The sequence below is a fragment of the Equus quagga genome, chromosome 1 (genome assembly GCF_021613505.1).
Source record: "Equus quagga isolate Etosha38 chromosome 1, UCLA_HA_Equagga_1.0, whole genome shotgun sequence".
Taxonomy (NCBI): domain Eukaryota; kingdom Metazoa; phylum Chordata; class Mammalia; order Perissodactyla; family Equidae; genus Equus; species Equus quagga.
This window is the reverse complement of record NC_060267.1, coordinates 16108320-16125942: the sequence shown is the minus strand read 5'-3', so window position 1 is coordinate 16125942 and position 17623 is coordinate 16108320. Positions and strand designations below refer to the sequence as shown.

The following is a 17623-nucleotide window of genomic DNA, read 5'->3' as shown; positions in this document are numbered from 1 at the left end:
AACCGGAGCTCAGCAGCCTACGCTGGATGACCGCTCCAAGCGAGGGTGTGTGAATGTGTTGCCGATTGAACTGGGTGGCTTTTGCCCTGGAACGCTAGTTCTTGGTGAATTCTTAGGTATCACGTCGAAAAACAAAGTGTGTGGGTGCACTCCATGCTGGGTTTAAAGAAAAGTTCAGCAGTTATCCTACTGCGGGAATTCTTAGACGCATTAATGCGCCTGGTGCTTTCGGCCGCACTGGAGAGCAACGCAAAACTCCGTGTTTCCTCACATGGTGACTGGGAAGGGGGATTATGAATAATATTTATTTTTTGTACTTTCTAATGTTTCTAAATTTTCTAATACGAGCATATAATGTCTTTATAAATGTTATTTTTTCAAAACTAGAGAAGAAGGGGAGGAAGGGTGATTCTAGTGTCAGAAATAAAGTGCTTGTTCTTGTCAAAAAATAAACCTCGGTGCTTTCTAAGTTTGTTCCCTTTTTTTGGCCATAAAGCCCTCTCTTTGGCCAAATATCTTGTAGGAACCAGGTTTCAAGGAATATTCTTTAAGGAACACCGAACAAAGCATTTCCATTTCGCCATTAAATAGACTTAAATGTCCCAAAAGCAAACAGATTTACTATATCTGCTAAAAAACATGAAGGAGATCTAAATATAATAAATATAACCTGCAGCCTGATCCAGTTTGTGGCAACAAGCTCAGGGTTACATGGTCGAAACCAAAGGGAGGCTGTTCGCACGGACTAGAGAGCACGTGCCAGCATCATCCTGCCTGCTCCAGGGAGAAAGAATTCTCAGGCTGGTGATGGATGTTGGGTGTCTACACTGAGGAAGTTTGTGCCAGAGACTGCCAGGGCTCACTGAGTATCCTTGCTCTCCTCCTCATTTCCCAGCCTCCTTTGGGGTTCACTTGGGGCTTGGAGTCATGTTGGCCAGTTAAATGTGAATGGCATTAAAGTGTGTCACTGCTAGGGTGAGGCAGTTGACAGCCCGTGTGCCTCCTCTGTCTCTCTTTCCCCCTGTCCCAATAACCTTGGAGGCCACGTGTGCCATGTGGCAGGCTACAAGACAGAAGAGCCCAGGTCCCGGAGACATCCGCTGGGAGACTCATGCGGGAGGGCTGGCCTCACCTGTCTTGGGCTGTGAGTGAGGAATAAACCTCTTTTGTGTTGAGTTGAGCCATTGGGAGGCAGTCAGTGTTAATTATCTGAATCCAGGCATAGAAGAACAAATCTCTCTTAACAGCCAATGCTCTTTGTCCTTAATGTTCATCACATAATCTTCTGCTGGCTATTGACCTCCTTACTTCCCTTCTCACTTAGGCTTCTTGAAAGAAGAGTCCATCCTAATAATACTGAGTGCTAATAGACTTAACATGACTTAATAGCAACTATTTCTTGAGCACAAACTATGTGCCAGGCACTGAATTAAATAATTCTCGCATACTCTTTCATTAAATTTAATTCTCATGGCAACTTTATGAGGGAATTGCTATTCCTAACTCCTTTTTACAGATGGGGGAACTGAGGCTCGCGGAGCAGAAGTGTCTAAGTCACACAGTAAGGGGCAGACAAAGACTCAGTCCTGGGTCCATCTCACACCCAGCTTGTTAGCTCATCCTGCGAGCTCGACAGCATAGAATCCCAGCTGCTTAGCAGACTTGAGAGGGCCTCTCTGATCTGGCTGCTGCCTGCCTCCCCAGCTCCAGCTGCCACTGCACCCACCTCTCCACCTGCGGGACGTCCTCCAGCCTTCTGCTTCCCGCTCCCACAATTGGGACCTGTTTTCCACCATGCTGGTGCCTCCAGCCATGGTGCCCAGACCTCCCCCTTGTCTCTCTAGCAAACTCTCTCCTCTGTGAGGCCTCTGTAACTTCTTTTGCTGCCAATATCTCACCATGTTGCAGCTTCATTTCTTTGTGATTATGTCTCCATCAAGGACATGGACCAGCTTTATATATCCCTGTATTTCCAACACTAATGCATGCCAGGCACATCATAGACACTTAATAAATATTCATTGAACTGACCACAATTTCTTTACTGGCCCCGAGAATGTGTTCCCTGAGACTAGTTATTCTGACAGCCAGTTCTCTCTTGGGCAATGAATAAACCAGCATATAGTTTATACGAGGGTCTCTTTAAAGTTTGGATTTGGTGAGTTGCTTTTCCAGCAGCTAAATACCTCTTTTAGTGAGCTAATTAAGTCAAGTTTTTGAACCAAAAAGATTGAGGACAAGATTCTGTTTCCACCAACATTTATTAAGCATGAACTTTGTATCAGGAATTGCACAAGACATCCTCGTGTTGTCTCATTTTAGCCTAATAACAATCCGGGGGTATTATTCTGCCTAGTTTATAGCTAAAGCAATGAGGCTCAAAAAGGTTGAGAGCTTTGCTCATGATCAGCAGTTAGTTGCAGAGTCTGAATCTGAATTCAAAGCTATTGACTTGAACTCCAGGACTCTCTCCAGACCCACGGTGACCCTGTTCAGATGCACCTGTGAGCCCCAGCCTGAATGTGTGCCAGCCTCTCACTTGCTCTTTGCATCCTGACAGCATCATCCTGGTCTGGGGACCTAAGAGAAATCTCTGAGCATAAGAATGTGTGGGAAGCTGAGTGGTGTGTGTACAGTAGTGGCCTCCTGCTTAAACACAACTCATATGCACATTCACATCCATAGTCAACCCAGTGAAACTTTACCAAGGACCAAGAGGTCATGGATCATCACTCTGAAGAGCAGCTACCTTTGGCTTTTCCCCACAGAACAGGGAACAGACATCACTCAAGCCCCAGGCTCTTGGGAACTGGCCATCTGCTGCCTCTTGGCCAGTTTTAAATCATGCCACAAGGCATGTTTTGGCTCCCTCTCCCTGCTAATAATCTGGATGTTCTTAAAGATGACCCATTCACTGGAGCATTGGCCTGGGAAAAGCACGATTTAGACGGTGCATCTGCTGGGCCTGGGGACAGAGCTGAATCCTGAATGTCACAAAATCCAGCAGAGGTGATGGTGGGACTCTGAAATCTGTGCAAGGGTCTCTGTCACTCAGATCTAAAGGTACTTGGGGTTCTAGGGAACAGACGGACCTCCGATGCCCCAGGTTTCAGGTCATTGACCTCCACACGTGGAAGAGACGTGGCCTGAATGAGGATTCCCTCAGGAGAGAGATGCAGCCTGGTCCTGCATGAGTTTTATAAATTTATTGCTGACACGGGGGAAGCAGGGAGGTGGGGCCTGGATGAGGACAAGAGCTCATGTATGGAAGCAGAGATCCCTTCGTTGACAGGACCAGCCTGCAGGGGTACTGCCAGCTATATAGTCTGCAGGCAACATGTAAGATACGACCTATAACTGGTGTTTCCCTGGGCTGGTGGTGCTCTGACAGGCGACAGTTCCGGCAGGTCCATCAGTGCACCTGTAATCTCACGTACCCATGGAGCCCACGGTCAAGGAACTACCTACGCTAGGGCGTGGGACACACAGCAGGAAGATGGCGGCTACGTTCGAGAGAAAACCTCCCTCTGCAAGGGGGCATGCAGGCCAGAGAAAGGGTCAGGCCTCCATCTTTGGCAACGCTCAGGAAGGGGAGGCTGAGTTCAGAGGTCCCTTGTATGAAGGCAGAAGGATGGGCTAGACTCCTGATTCTAGATTAGGAAAGACTAAGACAGAGACGCGGAAGAAAGGAGGAGATGTCAGTGGCAAAGAAAAGCAAGGAGGAGGTGATGACAGATGTGACAGAGGAATTTCCTGGAGAAGAGAGTCCAGAGGAAACCAGGGCAAGGCGGACAGCTGTCTTTCACTTTATCTCGTGGTTTTCTTGGAGGGCGAGCTCAGAGCTGAAGACTTCCCCGGGAGGTCCTTGAATTCACTTGCACTCCCCAGCCTGGTTTTGGCCTCTCCACGGGGGCTGCAGTTCCCACTGCCGGTGACACAGCCACCGGACAGCATGCTGTAGCCCCCACTGACAGAGCTGGACCGGTAGCCATAGGTGCCAGCGCCACTGAACCCAAAGCTGGTTCCTGCGCCTGGGGTTCCAGCCGTGGAGCTGCTGATGACCGCTGCAGAGGATAGAGGCAGGAATGTAAGTGTGTGTCCCTGACAGGGGTGACCCTTAAGTCTCCTCTAACCTCCCAGCCCCAAGTAGCTTAAATGTCTCCCTCTTAAGCAAACAATTCCTGTCAACCGTGGACTTGAGTTTAGGGGCACACGCTCAATCCCTGAGCAGCTCAAGCACCGCGAGAAACAGCCCGGATCCCACAGGACCCCCAGACCAGGCGTCTGCTCATTCTCTGACAAACCAAGTGTAGTGAGGGCTGCCCTGAGGAACAGGTGATGCCCAAGCTCACAGAAGCCAATAAGTCTTGCATTTAACTTCAGAATAGATTCTCAATTCTTTTTCAAAGAATTTCCTGATTGCTTGATTTAGGGGAGTTTCTGCTGGTCTATCTCAGAGGGAGATGGAGGTGAATGCTGTGGGGCCAGCACTAAAACTAGTTGTGCACAGTGTGTCTGTGCACAGGTCTCTACTCTCAGTGAGGAAGTGTGACTCTTCCTGCTGACATCTTCTTTCATGCAGGAAAGCTGGGATGGAGGTGACAGAAGAAGGGGTGGGGCTGAGAGTGTCTACCCAGCATGGATGAGATTTCTGGAGAAGGGGCAAATGTGAGATAGAATGTGATAGGGAGTTAACTCCACGGGGAAGAGGCAGCAGGTCTCAGCAAGGGAGGCAATTATGACAATGGCGCTCTAGCGGGCAGAGCCCAGGCTGTCCCACGGCGGGCCGGGTGGTAGGCACCCACTTACTTTGTGTTGGCTAAAGGACTAAAAACATTCCCTCAGAGGAATGAAATACTCACAAATGCTCACGGAGTTGGTGTACTCTCCAGACATCCTGCATGGAGAGAAAAGCACAGGTGAGTGTCCCTCACACGGAATCTGAGTTGCCCTAGCCACATCGTCGAAAATCATCAGCCAGACCAGCTCAGCCTCTGCAAGCCTTCCAGCTGGCCAGACGGTGTTAACTGCACCTGCCTGTCTCTAACTACCTCCCTCCTCCTCAGTCTACTCTTCCCACTTCAGAGATGTGCAAACTCGCGACCTTGGAGCCCCCAACAGCAACACCACCTTCCAGGGGCCCTCCTGCTGGGTTTCTCTCTAGTCCATCTTATCTTCCTTCCTGTAAGGCTGCTGCCTGAACAAATACACGTGGAAATATTATCATCAGGAGTTGCCACTAAGGAACTAACTGTATGACTTTAGGACCAGTCACTCCTCCTCTCCAGGTCCCAGGAAACAATGACGCTAGGTTAGAACAGCGTCTTTCAAATGTCAGTGCTTCATGTACGACCCTTCCGACTGTTGCTATGACCATGCAAAGTCATGCTGTTACGTATTTAACATTTTTCACTGACTCTGTGTTTTATAACAACAATGTATTTCTCTCAAAAGGAAGTTTGATATCGCTGTGGGAAATAGAAAACCAGGACTACCTGACCAAAAACAGAACAAAAAGGCAGCAGTAAAAATAAATGTGATGAAAATAAATCAATTTTAAAAACTTTTGGCTAGATATTGTCTGCCTGGAGACTCTGAAATTGGGATCTGCTGTCTCTTTATTAATAGGGAATTTGCACGTGTCGGAGAGGCGTTAAAGACACAGCAGCAGCACCATGAGACTTCCTCCCAGTCGTAATCCGAAGAGTCGAAGGAGGAGAAATGTAAAGGAAATCTCTGTCTTGTCACATACTGGATGCTGTTTAAGGCTACATTGTGGGTGACCTGAAAAGCATCTTCAGCCCCTCCAGCAGCCTGTCCCCCATACTCCGGGAAACTGAGTCAGAGCATTCCAAACGTTCTTCCAGCTCTAATATTCTAAGACCCCTCTCCCCACCAACCTGCACTCCTCGCCCTCCAGCAGCTTGCGGTAAGTGGCGATCTCCACATCTAGGGCCAGCTTTGTGCTCATCAGCTCCTGGTACTCGCGCAGCATCCGGGCCAGCTCCTCCTTGGCCTGGTGCAGGGCAGCCTCCAGCTCATCTAGCTTGGCCCGGGCATCCTTGAGGGCACAGTCGCCCCGCTGCTCGGCATCAGCGATGGCCATCTCCAGGTTGGAGCACTGAGGGCCAGGAGGTAGCATTTCCCCTGAGTTCTCATTTCCCCTGAGCCTCCCTTCACCCCCTTTGCTCACGTGGCTGGACCCTCCTCGGTCCTGCCCTGCTTCCTGCAGCAAAGACCCATGATGATGGAGCCCTGACAACCTCGGCCTGGGAGGCTTGGTATTCTCAGCCCCCTTGGCTTTCTGAAAAGGTCCTTCCAGTTGTTCCAGATCTCAGAAGGGTGCTAAGTGTGGGGGATGAGAGCAGGGGCTCCATTTGAGGAAGGGGGTTCTAAGACGGAGGAACAAGAGAAGGAGGGGGGCCCGGAGGACAGTGTGTGACAGGCAGCTCGCCCTCCCTTGGGAGTGAGCCAGGAAGCCCCCAAGCCCCTTCACCTGCTTCTTCACACTCTCAATCTCTGATCGCAGCCTCTGGATGAGCCGGGTCAGCTCTGAGATCTCATTCTTGGTGTGTTTGAGGTCATCCCCGTGCCGGCCGGCCGCCAGCTGGAGCTCCTGGAACTAGAGGGAGAGAAGCCAAAGCAGGAACCTTGACTCAACACCCAGCTGAGCTTCCTCTGGCAGACTGTGCCTTTGCCTGGGGAGTATGGCAGACGTGGGGAGGGGTCCCCAACTTCACCAGGCCTACCAACAGCCCCCCACTCAATCATCAGTTCATTAGGCTTATTTGTTTGCCTTAAACATAATTGGTCTCATGGTTAGATTTGGCCATAAGGACTGTTGAAAGTTCCACACTTCCAACACTGCAACTTTATAACACACAGTTCCAATTATGACATGCTTCTGCCGATAGCCCTTCCAAGTCAAGGTCAAACTCCTACCGTGGCATCAAGGTGCTTTGAGATCTGGTGACTACCAGCCTCTCCGGCCCCATTTCTCACTGCCCTTGCCCATCACCCACCAGGCTCTCCACCTGTACCAAACAGGTTCATGTTATGTCCCCTGTGCTCTCAAGTCTCTGAGTCTTTGCCTGAGCCTTTCCCTCCACCTGGAAAACCTTTCCCCATCCATCCTCCTTCTTTCCCTAGCTAGGTCCAACTCAGCCAGTGCAGGGTCACTTCCTCCAGGCGGCCTTCCCTGATCCCCTGGTTGGGTGCAGTGCTGTTCCCATAGCCCCCAGCATACCAGCCCACAGGTCTTACCACACTGTACTGTGATCACACGTTTCTATGTCTTCCCCATCAGACTCAGAATGACTGGATGGCAGGGACCTTTTCTTTTATTTCTGAATTTCCAGTACCTAGCACAGTGCCTGGCTGGGGCTCAAAATAGGTCTGATGAATGAATGAATAAATGAATGAATGAACCGAGGAGGGAGCTGACAAGCTGCCCATCTGTGTTTTCTGTGACTTCCTCCCGTCATAGCTCAGCTGGGCCGCAGACTACTGGCAGCCTTGCTGGGCATGGAGGAACATTTGTGTATGCATGGTGGGGGCAGATCCGGCTATATCCCAACTCCACGAGTCATGAATTTGGAGTCATCTACCAGTTTGGATTATTCCCGCCTTTGATGTCATCCATTGACTGGTCAACAGAGAGTATTCCATTTCTACCCCAGAATTTGGCTTAAAGGGAACGCAAAACACGTGTGACCTTCAGAACTCGGGTGGCTGTGCACTGCCTGTCTCTAGCCCTGGGTGCTCGGTCTTGCTAGTTGTCTCATATCTGTCCCCAGCAAGGCCCTAGGTTCAGGATTCTTCTTAAAGATGCCAAGCCCCCTGGAAGGCAGGGGGGCTTCTCTCTATGCTCCGTGTTTTGTCTTTGATGCTAACCTTGGGACAATAAACACCAGGGTAGGACAGGCGGCCTTCTCCTGCTCCTCTGCAAGGCCGTGTGAGCACAAGGGTGCACCCCACACTGACCGGGACAGAGCCACTAACTCCCCCAGTTCTGACACCAAGGAGTCGCCCTCTGAGGCAAATGGGAGAGTAAGCTCTTGCCATTCAGCTCTCAGCCCACCCCTATCCCCGATCATAAATGTTTCTTAACCAGAGTCACCCCACGATTTTGTGTCTAAACACCATGGAATTGGCAGTCAGTCATGTAGATTCAGATCCAGCTCCATCACGTACCAGCTAAATGACCTTGACAAGTTCCTTAAACTCCCTGAGCCCCGGCTTCTTCATCTTCAAAAGGGGAATGAGACTAACAAGCCCTCATAACACTGTTGCTAAGATTGCACGTGTGAAATTCTATTGAGTGAGTGCTTACCCCTAACCGGAGAGGTGCCAGTGTGGATAACCCCAGAGAGCAAATGATCCAAAAATCACGTGTGCACAGACCTTCCTAATTCTTCTGGAAGGAGCCTAGGGTTAAGCACTGGCCACTGGCAACCCAGAGTGGTTAGGCCACACGGCCACCCCTGACCCTGGCCGGCAGCAGTAATGTGGAGGGACTGGCATCTGGGGACTTGAGTGTGAACGTTTATCAAGAAGCCCTGGCCTGTGTTGTCCCCTAGGCCTTGAAGGGCTCCCTTCCTCCCACCCCTGCAGGCCAAGTCTCCCTGACCCTGGGGGAGCGAGGAGGCAGGAGGAAGGACAAGAGACGGTCTTAAGAGTGTGGATTTCCCTTGAGAAGGAGCCTGATAAAAAGCAAGGAACAGTTAGGAAGTTGCCATCTTGATCTGAGAGACCAAATTATCTAGAATCATTTCCCCACCCCTTGCCCATTAGAGGAGTTAAGATCTAAGAGACTCACACTCCCCCTTTCTTCTTGGCGTTGGACTTGAGTGAAGAGGTAGGAGTCACCTGATCTCAGATCACACTGAAGAGACCCCCTAATTTATTGTAATTACTGAGGGAGTTGAGATGCTAACTACCCATGTTTCTCTCCTTCCCAGACTCAGTTCAAAACTCTCTGCCTCCAGGAAGTCGTTCCTGACCTGCCCCACCTGATCCTAGTCCCCTAAGCCCTGTCTCCCCAGCATTCACGACTCTGTCGGTGCCACGTTCATTTGCACTCAGCTGTGTCCTCCGATGGTCACCACGGACTAAGTGGATCCCAAGGACAGAGCTGTCTTCTCCTCCCTTCAGGCTTCCCCCAGTGCCTGGGACAGTGCTATGCTCCCAGCAAGCAGGTGAGCCGTGGTGGGTCCTGGGACGGGACCACAGGCCCAGAACATGTGACCCCAACCTCACCTTGCTCTGGTACAGGGCCTCAGCCTCGGCCTTGCTCTTCAGGGCGATCTCCTCGTACTGCGCCCTGACCTCAGCGATGATGCTGTCCAGGTCCAGGTTCCGGTTGTTGTCCATGGACAGGATGACGGATGTGTCACTGATGTGGGACTGGATCTGAGCGATCTCCTGCATAGGACACAAGGAAGCATGAAATGCCTGTTGTGAGCAGAGGAAGGTGCCAAGGTGATGGCCCTGTCCCAGTTGGGGAGCCCCCAAACCCTCCCAAACAGATGCAAGCTGTATTCCCCAAAGCTTATATAAATGGAACCCACCAACGCAGAGCTTTCAACACCACATCTAAAAACTGATAGATGGGTTTGAAGCAGCTCAAGAAGAAAACAGCCCATATGTCTGTCAGCTGAGACAGGTCAGGAGTGGGGAAGGTGGAGGGGAACCAGCCTGGCCACCACGCAAGAGACACCAAGGACACGAGAGGCCATGGATGCTTGGCCAACAGGCTGCGACTTGAAGCCAGATGGTCACAGAGGTGGTCGAAAGGGTGTGAGGACTCCCCACCTCCATCCCTGGGGATTCCTGCCTAAGACCGAGGAAATGCCCCAGGCGGCAGAGAAAAGAAAGACCAAAATGAGAATATGCTTGGCTGAAGGTCAGTGGGGACGCTTTATGGACCCCTGGCTTCCTGAAGGATATGAGAGTGGGACATCTGGAGGCCAGGCTGGGACTGATGGCACACATCATTTGGGGGCACCAGGATAGATGTCACTCTCGCCTTTGATCTACAAAGCTCTCAGCATCCAAATGCTGGAGGTCCCCTAGGCTCTAAAAGTCACAGATGACTAGGTAATCACTCATTCACAGGCCTGTCCTTCCAGAAGTCCGAGCTGGGGGTGGGGCGGGGGGAGCCTTACCCCCTCATACAGACACTTGAAGAACTTGATTTCTCTGTCCAGGGCGTCCACCTTGGCCTGCAGCTCTGCCTTGCTCATGTAAGCCGCATCCACGTCCTAAGGGAATCCAGAGAGCCCCATGCATCACCCTTCTTCAAGCCCAGACAGGGTTCTCCTGGGAACTGACACCCCAGCACCCAACTCTGTAGCTAGCTGCCCCAGGGAATAGAGTCAAGATCCAGGTGGCAGGAAGCTGACTTCCACCCAGGACACACTGTGGGACGTTGAGCAAGTTCCTCCAGCCTCTGAAACTCCTCTGCCCTATCCAAAAACAGAATATTTTTACTGCCTCTATTTCTCCAAAAGAGAGTATGGAGAGAGCCCCACCCCCCACGTGGTCAGTCATCCAGCAGTCAGAGCTGAGGGCAGCCATGGCAATTTACCAGAGTTGGGCAGAGTTGGAGGGCAAACCTGTAGCCCCTCTTGAAGCATGTCCTGTTCCCCAAGCCAAAGTGGGCATGACCTGGGGACTGAGTATCCACGTCTGGGCTCCTCCCCATTTATCCAAAACAGGGGCAGACAAAGTGGTATGTGCTAGAGAAACATCGAGGTGTCCCACGGTGTCCCAAGCAGCAAATGCCTCCGTCTTCTCCTGGCACGTCAGCTCCAGGCCCCTCTGTAGGGCGCGCAGGCCTCAGTTTCCTCTCTGATGTCATCTCCTCCCACCCTCCACTCTCCGCTCCCCGGGTGACTGAGGGATACCCACCCCCTCCTCACCTTCTTAAGTACCACGAATTCGTTCTCGGCTGTTGTGCGCTTGTTTATCTCCTCCTCATACCTGCAGGGAAAGTGTCCCAGTGAGCAGGCAGTGTGCATGCGTGTGTTCTCATGGGGAAGAGAGAGCAGAGGTGCCCATGTCGTGTAACTTTTAACAGGTGCTATTCTACATCTTTGCAAATCTGTCCAGCTCACCAGGACTATTTGGCCAGTGTTGTGGGCTGGTTTGAAGCAACGCCCTCCCGGGCCAGCGGACCAGATGGTTTGGGGTCTGGATTTCCTCAGCTCCCTGGAGAGCGAGTAGGTCCTTCCTCCTCTCACTCAGTGGCCAAGTCACAGGAACGTGCCTCTGCCCCTGTCAGCCATGATTCTTGTGTCGTTCAGCTGCCTGACACCCCTGCTGATAACTCCACCCCATCTCCAAGCATGAGTCCCAAGGAAACCAGAACTGCCCCTGGGGACAGGAGGAAGGAACATGGCCCAAATGTCCAGGACCTCAGGGAAAGGAGAGAGGAAACCCAAAAGAAAATCCAACTCCCTGCCTTGCTTTGGGCCTTTCCTTGGAACTTGGAGGAAACTGAGTGAGCTCAGGAACCGAGAGGCTGTGGGGTACCACACTCGGGCTCTCCCAAGAGGGGACCAGGAGGGAGCCTGGGTCACTCTCACCTGAGCTCAGTGCCCCTGAGGCCAGAGGCAAATGTTCCTGTGCCTGCTGGGAAAACCCAGCCCGGAAGGGGGTCAGCGTGGTGCAGGGTCCCCACTCACCTCTTCTTGTAGTCCTCCACCACGTCCCGCATGCTCCTCAGCTCCGAGTCCAGCCTCACCCGGTCCCCGGACAGCGTCTCCAGCTGCTTCCGCAGGTTGCTGATGTAGCCCTCCAGGATGGGCTCCAGGTTGTTCTTGCAGTTGTTCAGATCCAGCTGCTGCAGCAGCTCCCACTTGGTCTCCAGCACCTGGTTCTGCTGTTCCAGGAACCGCACCTGGACCCCAAATCAACAGACACTCAGTCCATGAAGAGAAGCAATGGGGTTTCCTTCCCTGGGCAGCAGCTTATGAAACATTAGCTTCAAAGGTAAGAAAATGTCTCTCCTGCCCCTCCCAGCCAGGGCACTTCGTCTGACTGAGGTTCTCTTTCTGGGGACAGCCCCCTAAGATCAGGAGGGGCCTCAACATCTTCATTTCCCTCTAGTCTGTCTCCTCTGCACCTGTCTAAACCTGCCCTGACCTGGTTGCTGGTCAGCCGGGGCCACCTCTCTAAGGCAAGTCCTCAGATGTGCAAATGGCCTTCACGCTCTTGGGCGTCTCTGCTCGGGGCCTGGTGGCCCGGCCTGGGCTCTGCCTCCTCTGTCTCCTCACTCACGGCCTCTCCCAGCCCAGCCAGAGGCGGGCACTTAGCTGATCTCAGGTCTCGGGCCTCCCATGCTGCTTTCATGCCCCACTCTCTCTGGTCTCAGAGCATCTCTCCAGGGTGAGAACCGGCATTCTCAAGTTGCAGCCTATAAATATCAGGCCATTCTTTTGCTTAAAACCCTCTGGCAATTCCACATCACCTACAGGGTCAAGTCCAAATTCTTTCTTTTGCTCTTTACAATGTGCCCATCGCCCTTCAACCATTCTCCCAGCACCCATGCAAACCCAGGCTCTCCCCACTCTCCAGACAAGTCCTGACAGCTCCCTCTCCCTAGACTGCCTTTCCCACCTCCATCTGGTAAACTCCTATTCATGCTTCACCACCCTATCTCATTGTCATCCCTGGTGAGCTTCCCCTGCTCCCCTAGGCTCAGGAAGTCTCTGCTTCCCAAGACCCTCCCTTGCCTTGGTTCCTCAGGGGTTCTAACCCAAGTGTGCATCAGCACCACCTGGGGGCTTGTTGCAATGCAGGGTGCTGGGCCCCCTCCGAGTGTGTGATACATTGGGTAGGAGGCGGGCCCTGAGAGTGTGCACGTCTGACAAGGGCCCAGGTGATGCTGACGCTGCTGGTGCAGGGACCGCCTTTGAGAACCACTGCTCCAGGACGCCGCTGATCCCTATCTGCCTTGCCTTACAGTTTGGGTGTATTGTATGCTATGAGTCTGTCTTTCAACCAGAATCTGAGCTGGTCTGAGTCCCATGAGAGGAGGAGATGGGCCTTATGGCTTTCTAGATACCCCAGGCTGCCATGGGCCTCTCCTTCATCTGGCTTCTGTTTCATGTGCCGTCACTCTCCTACTTCTCGACTCTGAGGACATCTTCCCTGAACTCCTCCCACCCCCCTGAACACCCCCATCCCTCAGCATTGATGTCCAGGGTTGGCCCAGTTCCTCCTTACTCTGTCCTCGGTTGTGTCAGCATCCTGGGGAGGTGTCCTGCCTTCCTCTGCCCCAGACACTGCCCAAGGGCAGTGAAGGTGGAAGAAGGAGGGGTCCTAGGCTTGGCTTTCTCTAGAAAGTCCCACCTTGTCAATGAAGGAGGCGAACTTGTTATTCAGCGCCTTGATCTGCTCCCGCTCCTGCGCGCGCACTTTCTGGATCTCCGGGTCCAGCTCCACGTTGAGGGGGGCCAGGAGGCTCTTGTTGACGGTGACCTGGTGGATGCCCCCTGGAGGGCACACAGACGGACACGCGGACCCCACAGCTGCACTGCCAAACATGCTGCCAGCAAATCCACTGGCCCGGGCTCGGCCAAACCCATAGCCCCCTGCCCGCCCACTGCCACTGGCCATGTTGAAGGAGATGCTCCGGGCACCCCCAAGGCTGTAGAGGCTTCGACTGCTGAAGCCCCCGCTGAGTCCTTTGCCCCCTGCCTGGTAGGAGGAGGAGCTGCCCCCTGAGAGCACTGCTGAGCAGCCGCTGAAGCCCCCCTTGGCGGCAGCTCCTGACTTGTAGGTGAATTGGCGGCTCATGCTGGGGAGGCCAGAGAGCTAGAATAGGATGCTAACCCTTAGCTGAGATGCAATTCACCAGCCTGCGATCTCAGGCTCCCCTTTTATAGGGCTCAGGAGAGAGTCACTGCCCTAATTTGTGGGTTTAGTTTGCCTGGGAGCAAGAAATCATTTCCTCCCAGCAAAATCAGAGACAATGGGTAAATAACTTAAAAACCTTCAAAGTGCTGAGCTTGCAAACCTTGCTGGTATAATTTGAGTCTTATCTAATTACATGGGATCATTAGCCTGGCCAAATTATCCCTAGAAAGATCTTGGCTGGGAGGTTTGTCACAGCCTTAATTGCCCTTCCCCAGGGAGTGGAGGGACTAGATTGCGGGGGTGCAGAGGGGAGACCTTTAATAGACAGCGTCATCGGTGAGAGATCTCACGACCGTACCAGCATCAGATGGGCTGCCCCCGGGACCCTGACTGAGCTGCTTTTATGTGGTTAGGAAGAGACTCTGCAGTCTGGCTCCCCAGGGCTTCCGGAGACGGTTCTCATGGCTGGCCAAGGCCATGGGAAACAAGCCCTCTAGGGATCCAGGCCCAGCTTTCTGGGTGCCCATCCCTGCTGTGCCCTCCCAGGCAGGTCTTTTGCTCCTCTGTGCCAGCCAGGCTGCCCTGCACACACTGACTTTGTTCCTGTACTCTCCCACCGCCTCCACCCTTGACCTTGACACAATGGCATTGCCACCATTCACGACGGCTGACGCTGGTACAGCGCTTTACAGCATTAAAGAGCTCCTTGCACACAGGAGTTCTCTGAATCCACGTGACCTGGGGAGGAGCTGTGAAATCCATGGCTTACAACTGGGAAAACCGCGGCTCAGACAGTTGAGGACAGCAAACATTTCATGAGCCTTTTCTTTGTATGAATCCCAGAGCAAGCAAATGCCCAACAAAATGTAGGCCCCAGCCTGGAGGACCCCCTTGCTTGGTCTTCTGACCCCACATTCAGAGCTATTCAGAACTTATTTGCTTATCCAGCAGCCAGCCAGCCATTCACCTACTCGTTCAGTCATCCATCCCTTCATGTAACAAACCTCTGTTGAGGGCTGACTCTGCCCAGTGTACTGTGCTAGGCTCTGGGGTCACGAATTAATAAGACAAGTTCATTATTCTAGGGGAAGGGCTGACACTTGAATTTTGTTAGACTCTTGACATTACCAAAGTATGTGACCGAAGAGTTTCACAATTCCCAAATGTATGTAATTTCCCCCATAAAACTGCAGTCATTTCACTGGCTGAGAACTTGAATGAACAGCTTGTCAATCCCTCTTTTCTATTTCCATACAGAGATTATGACCCCATCCTGTGTTACGTATTATGACACACAGTATTATGCCTCCAATACTGCTGTACCAAGCAATTGGCAAATTCAACCTCCCTCATTTTTTTTTTTAATATGAAACAGCTATTTTCAAGAAAAACCACTTTCTTAGACGGTCTCAATTTCACTACCAGCAATGGGGCTTAGCAATCTTTTTAGTCTTTGGTCCCTAGACACAAAGGTTTTTATCCCTTTGCAATTTCTTCATGGGGCGTGATGAGGGAAGACCGACAGAGCCATGCTGGGACGAGGGTGCTGAGTGTTCCAGACGGAATGACCCCCTAATTGGCTCCTTCACGCTCAGCAGAGTCAGGGTGGACGTGATTCAGACCTGTGTCTCAGCAAAACTACAAACTGCTGTCACAGGCTTGCCATCACCCCCTAAGGGCTGTGAAGGCCATCTCTGCAAGGCCAGCTCCTCACCCCTGCGTGACCTTCACTTCCCCTCCCCCACCCTGGCCTTCTCACCTTGTGAGCCTGCCGCAGGGGCACCCTGGGAAACCTTCTCTGGTCGCTCATCTCAACGCAGCCCCTCCTGTCTGGCAAGCCTCCCAAATTGTACTACGTCTCTGTTCTAGTGCGGTAGCTCCACCTGTGTTCCAGGGGCGTACCAATCTTCCCCGACAGCCAGAAAGTTTCTTGAGGACAAGCTCCAGATCCCATCCTTTGTCTAGTCCTCTTTACTCACTGTGCAGAGCCACGGGGGCGAGGGATCCTCAGGAAGTCAGGGAGGGGACAAGAAGACTCTTAGGGGCCCCTTGAAATCATTCCCCCTAACAACAGAGTCCTTAGCCTCTGTCCTTAAAACTCTTTGAAGTGGGTTTTCAATTAGTGAGCCCCTTACATTTCACATCCTGCCACTGCCTTCGCCACAGGAAACTCAATGCCAGCTGACCCCTTATCTAATCTTCACCCAATTGCTAAGTCAGTCCCACTTCCCACAGAGGGGCAGTGCTGCCATTAGCCTGGCCCAGCCTCTAGGGCAGGTGGCTCAGATGGGTTCAACACCAAGGAGGCAGGAAATCAATTCCCATCTCCCCCAGAGGCAAAAAAAAAAAATCACGTTGTAAAAGAATATTTAGTACTTCTCATCCAGGAAGATGGAGTAGACATACTTTTTCCGACATTGCTCTAACAGGGGAAATGGCGTGAACACCATTCTTCCACTTACAACAACTGAAAACCTGGACTTTATATATGAAACAAATGTAAGAAGACTCTGAAAGGTGGAGAGAAGAAGGCACACCAGCTAGGGATCTTGGGAGCCAAAGAACGACATGGCGGTGAGTTCCCTGCATTTTCTATTTCTTTCACATGTTGCAGACTTGGTGCCGAAGAAAGCAGCAACCTGGAAGGGCACAGATTTATTAAAAGCCCTAACAAAAGCCCAATCTTTCCAGCCCAAGCTCCAGGAATGGGGCAGCCTAGATAGAAAGCTTATAGAGAGTAACCACTCTACTCCAGCCAAACACCACCGAAACACTGCAGCCCTGCCCCGACCCGCTCCAGCTAGGGCAGAGTGGGAATCCTAGACTCCCTATTGACCAGGCTATAATGAGGCCCCAACTGCCCCCTTCCCCCAGGAACTGGGTGATGTCGGGAAAGGCCACAATGGGAGCTGGTACTGTCATCGCCACCAGACAGGAATAAGTCCCAAATCCATCCAATGTTTGTGGACACCACATGGGGAGCCTAGACTTCTACCCTGACCTGGCAGTAACAGGGTGGAACCCACAACTTTCCCCTGCTAGGGCAATGTCAGAAGAAGTCACCTAAAACAAGAGATTTGAATAAGATCCAAAATGCCCAAGTTTTGATCAAAAATCCCTTGTCACACCAAGAATAAGGAAGATCTCGAATGAAAAAAGATAGATGACAACAACAAGGCAACACAGATGTTAGAAACATCTGACAAAGATTTTAAAGCAGCCATCATAAAAATGCTTTAACAGCAATTAAGAAACGCTAAACAGATGAAAAAAGAGAAATCTCAAAAAGAAATAAAAGATATCAATAAGAACGAAGTGGAAGTTTTAGAACTGATAAATACAATAACCAAATAAAAAACTCAAAGGATGGGTTTAACAGCAGGATAAAGGGGCCAGAGGAAAGAATCTGTGAACTGGAAGACAGAACAACAAAAATTACCCAACCTGAATAACAGAGAGAAAATAGACTGGAAAACGAAGAAGTAAACTAAGCCTCAGGGGCCTGTGGGATTATAACAAAAGATCTAATATTCATGTCATTGGCGTTCCAGAAGAGAAGAAAGAGGATTGGCTGAAAAGTTACTCAAAGAAATAAGGACTGAAAATTTCCCAAATGTGGCAAAAGACATAAACCTACAGATTTAAGAAGCTGAGCAAATCTGAACAGGATAAACTCAAAGAAATCCACACCAAGATATATCATAGTCAGAATTCTGAAAACTAAGGATGAAGAAAAATCATGAAAACAGCAAAAGAGAAA

The 17623-nt window shown here is 51.5% G+C and overlaps 1 protein-coding gene across 1 annotated transcript; it reads right to left on the bottom strand.

Moving 5' to 3' along the window:
- Positions 1–2242: 2242 nt before the first annotated feature.
- Positions 2243–13870, bottom strand: LOC124245315 (keratin, type II cytoskeletal 73). Its single transcript, XM_046672627.1, has 9 exons — positions 13357–13870; positions 11688–11902; positions 10923–10983; positions 10167–10262; positions 9259–9423; positions 6497–6622; positions 5901–6121; positions 4863–4897; positions 2243–4064 (listed from the first exon to the last, which is right to left on the bottom strand). Exons 1-9 carry the CDS (start codon positions 13801–13803, stop codon positions 3808–3810), a joined length of 1623 nt encoding a protein of 540 aa, XP_046528583.1. The 5' UTR covers positions 13804–13870; the 3' UTR covers positions 2243–3807.
- Between the last annotated feature and the right edge of the window lie 3753 nt (positions 13871–17623).

Bases quoted from the DNA above. Each gene is read 5' to 3' on its own strand.
- LOC124245315 (XM_046672627.1), bottom strand. From the start codon at position 13,803: ATGAGCCGCCAATTCACCTACAAGTCAGGAGCTGCCGCCAAGGGGGGC. The intron at 4,898-5,900 runs GTTGGTGGGGAG...CTCTCCATGCAG, and splicing joins CTGGAGGGCGAGGAGTGCAG to GATGTCTGGAGAGTACACCA. The intron at 4,065-4,862 runs GTGAGTATTTCA...TATCCTCTGCAG, and splicing joins CACCAACTCCGTGAGCATTT to CGGTCATCAGCAGCTCCACG.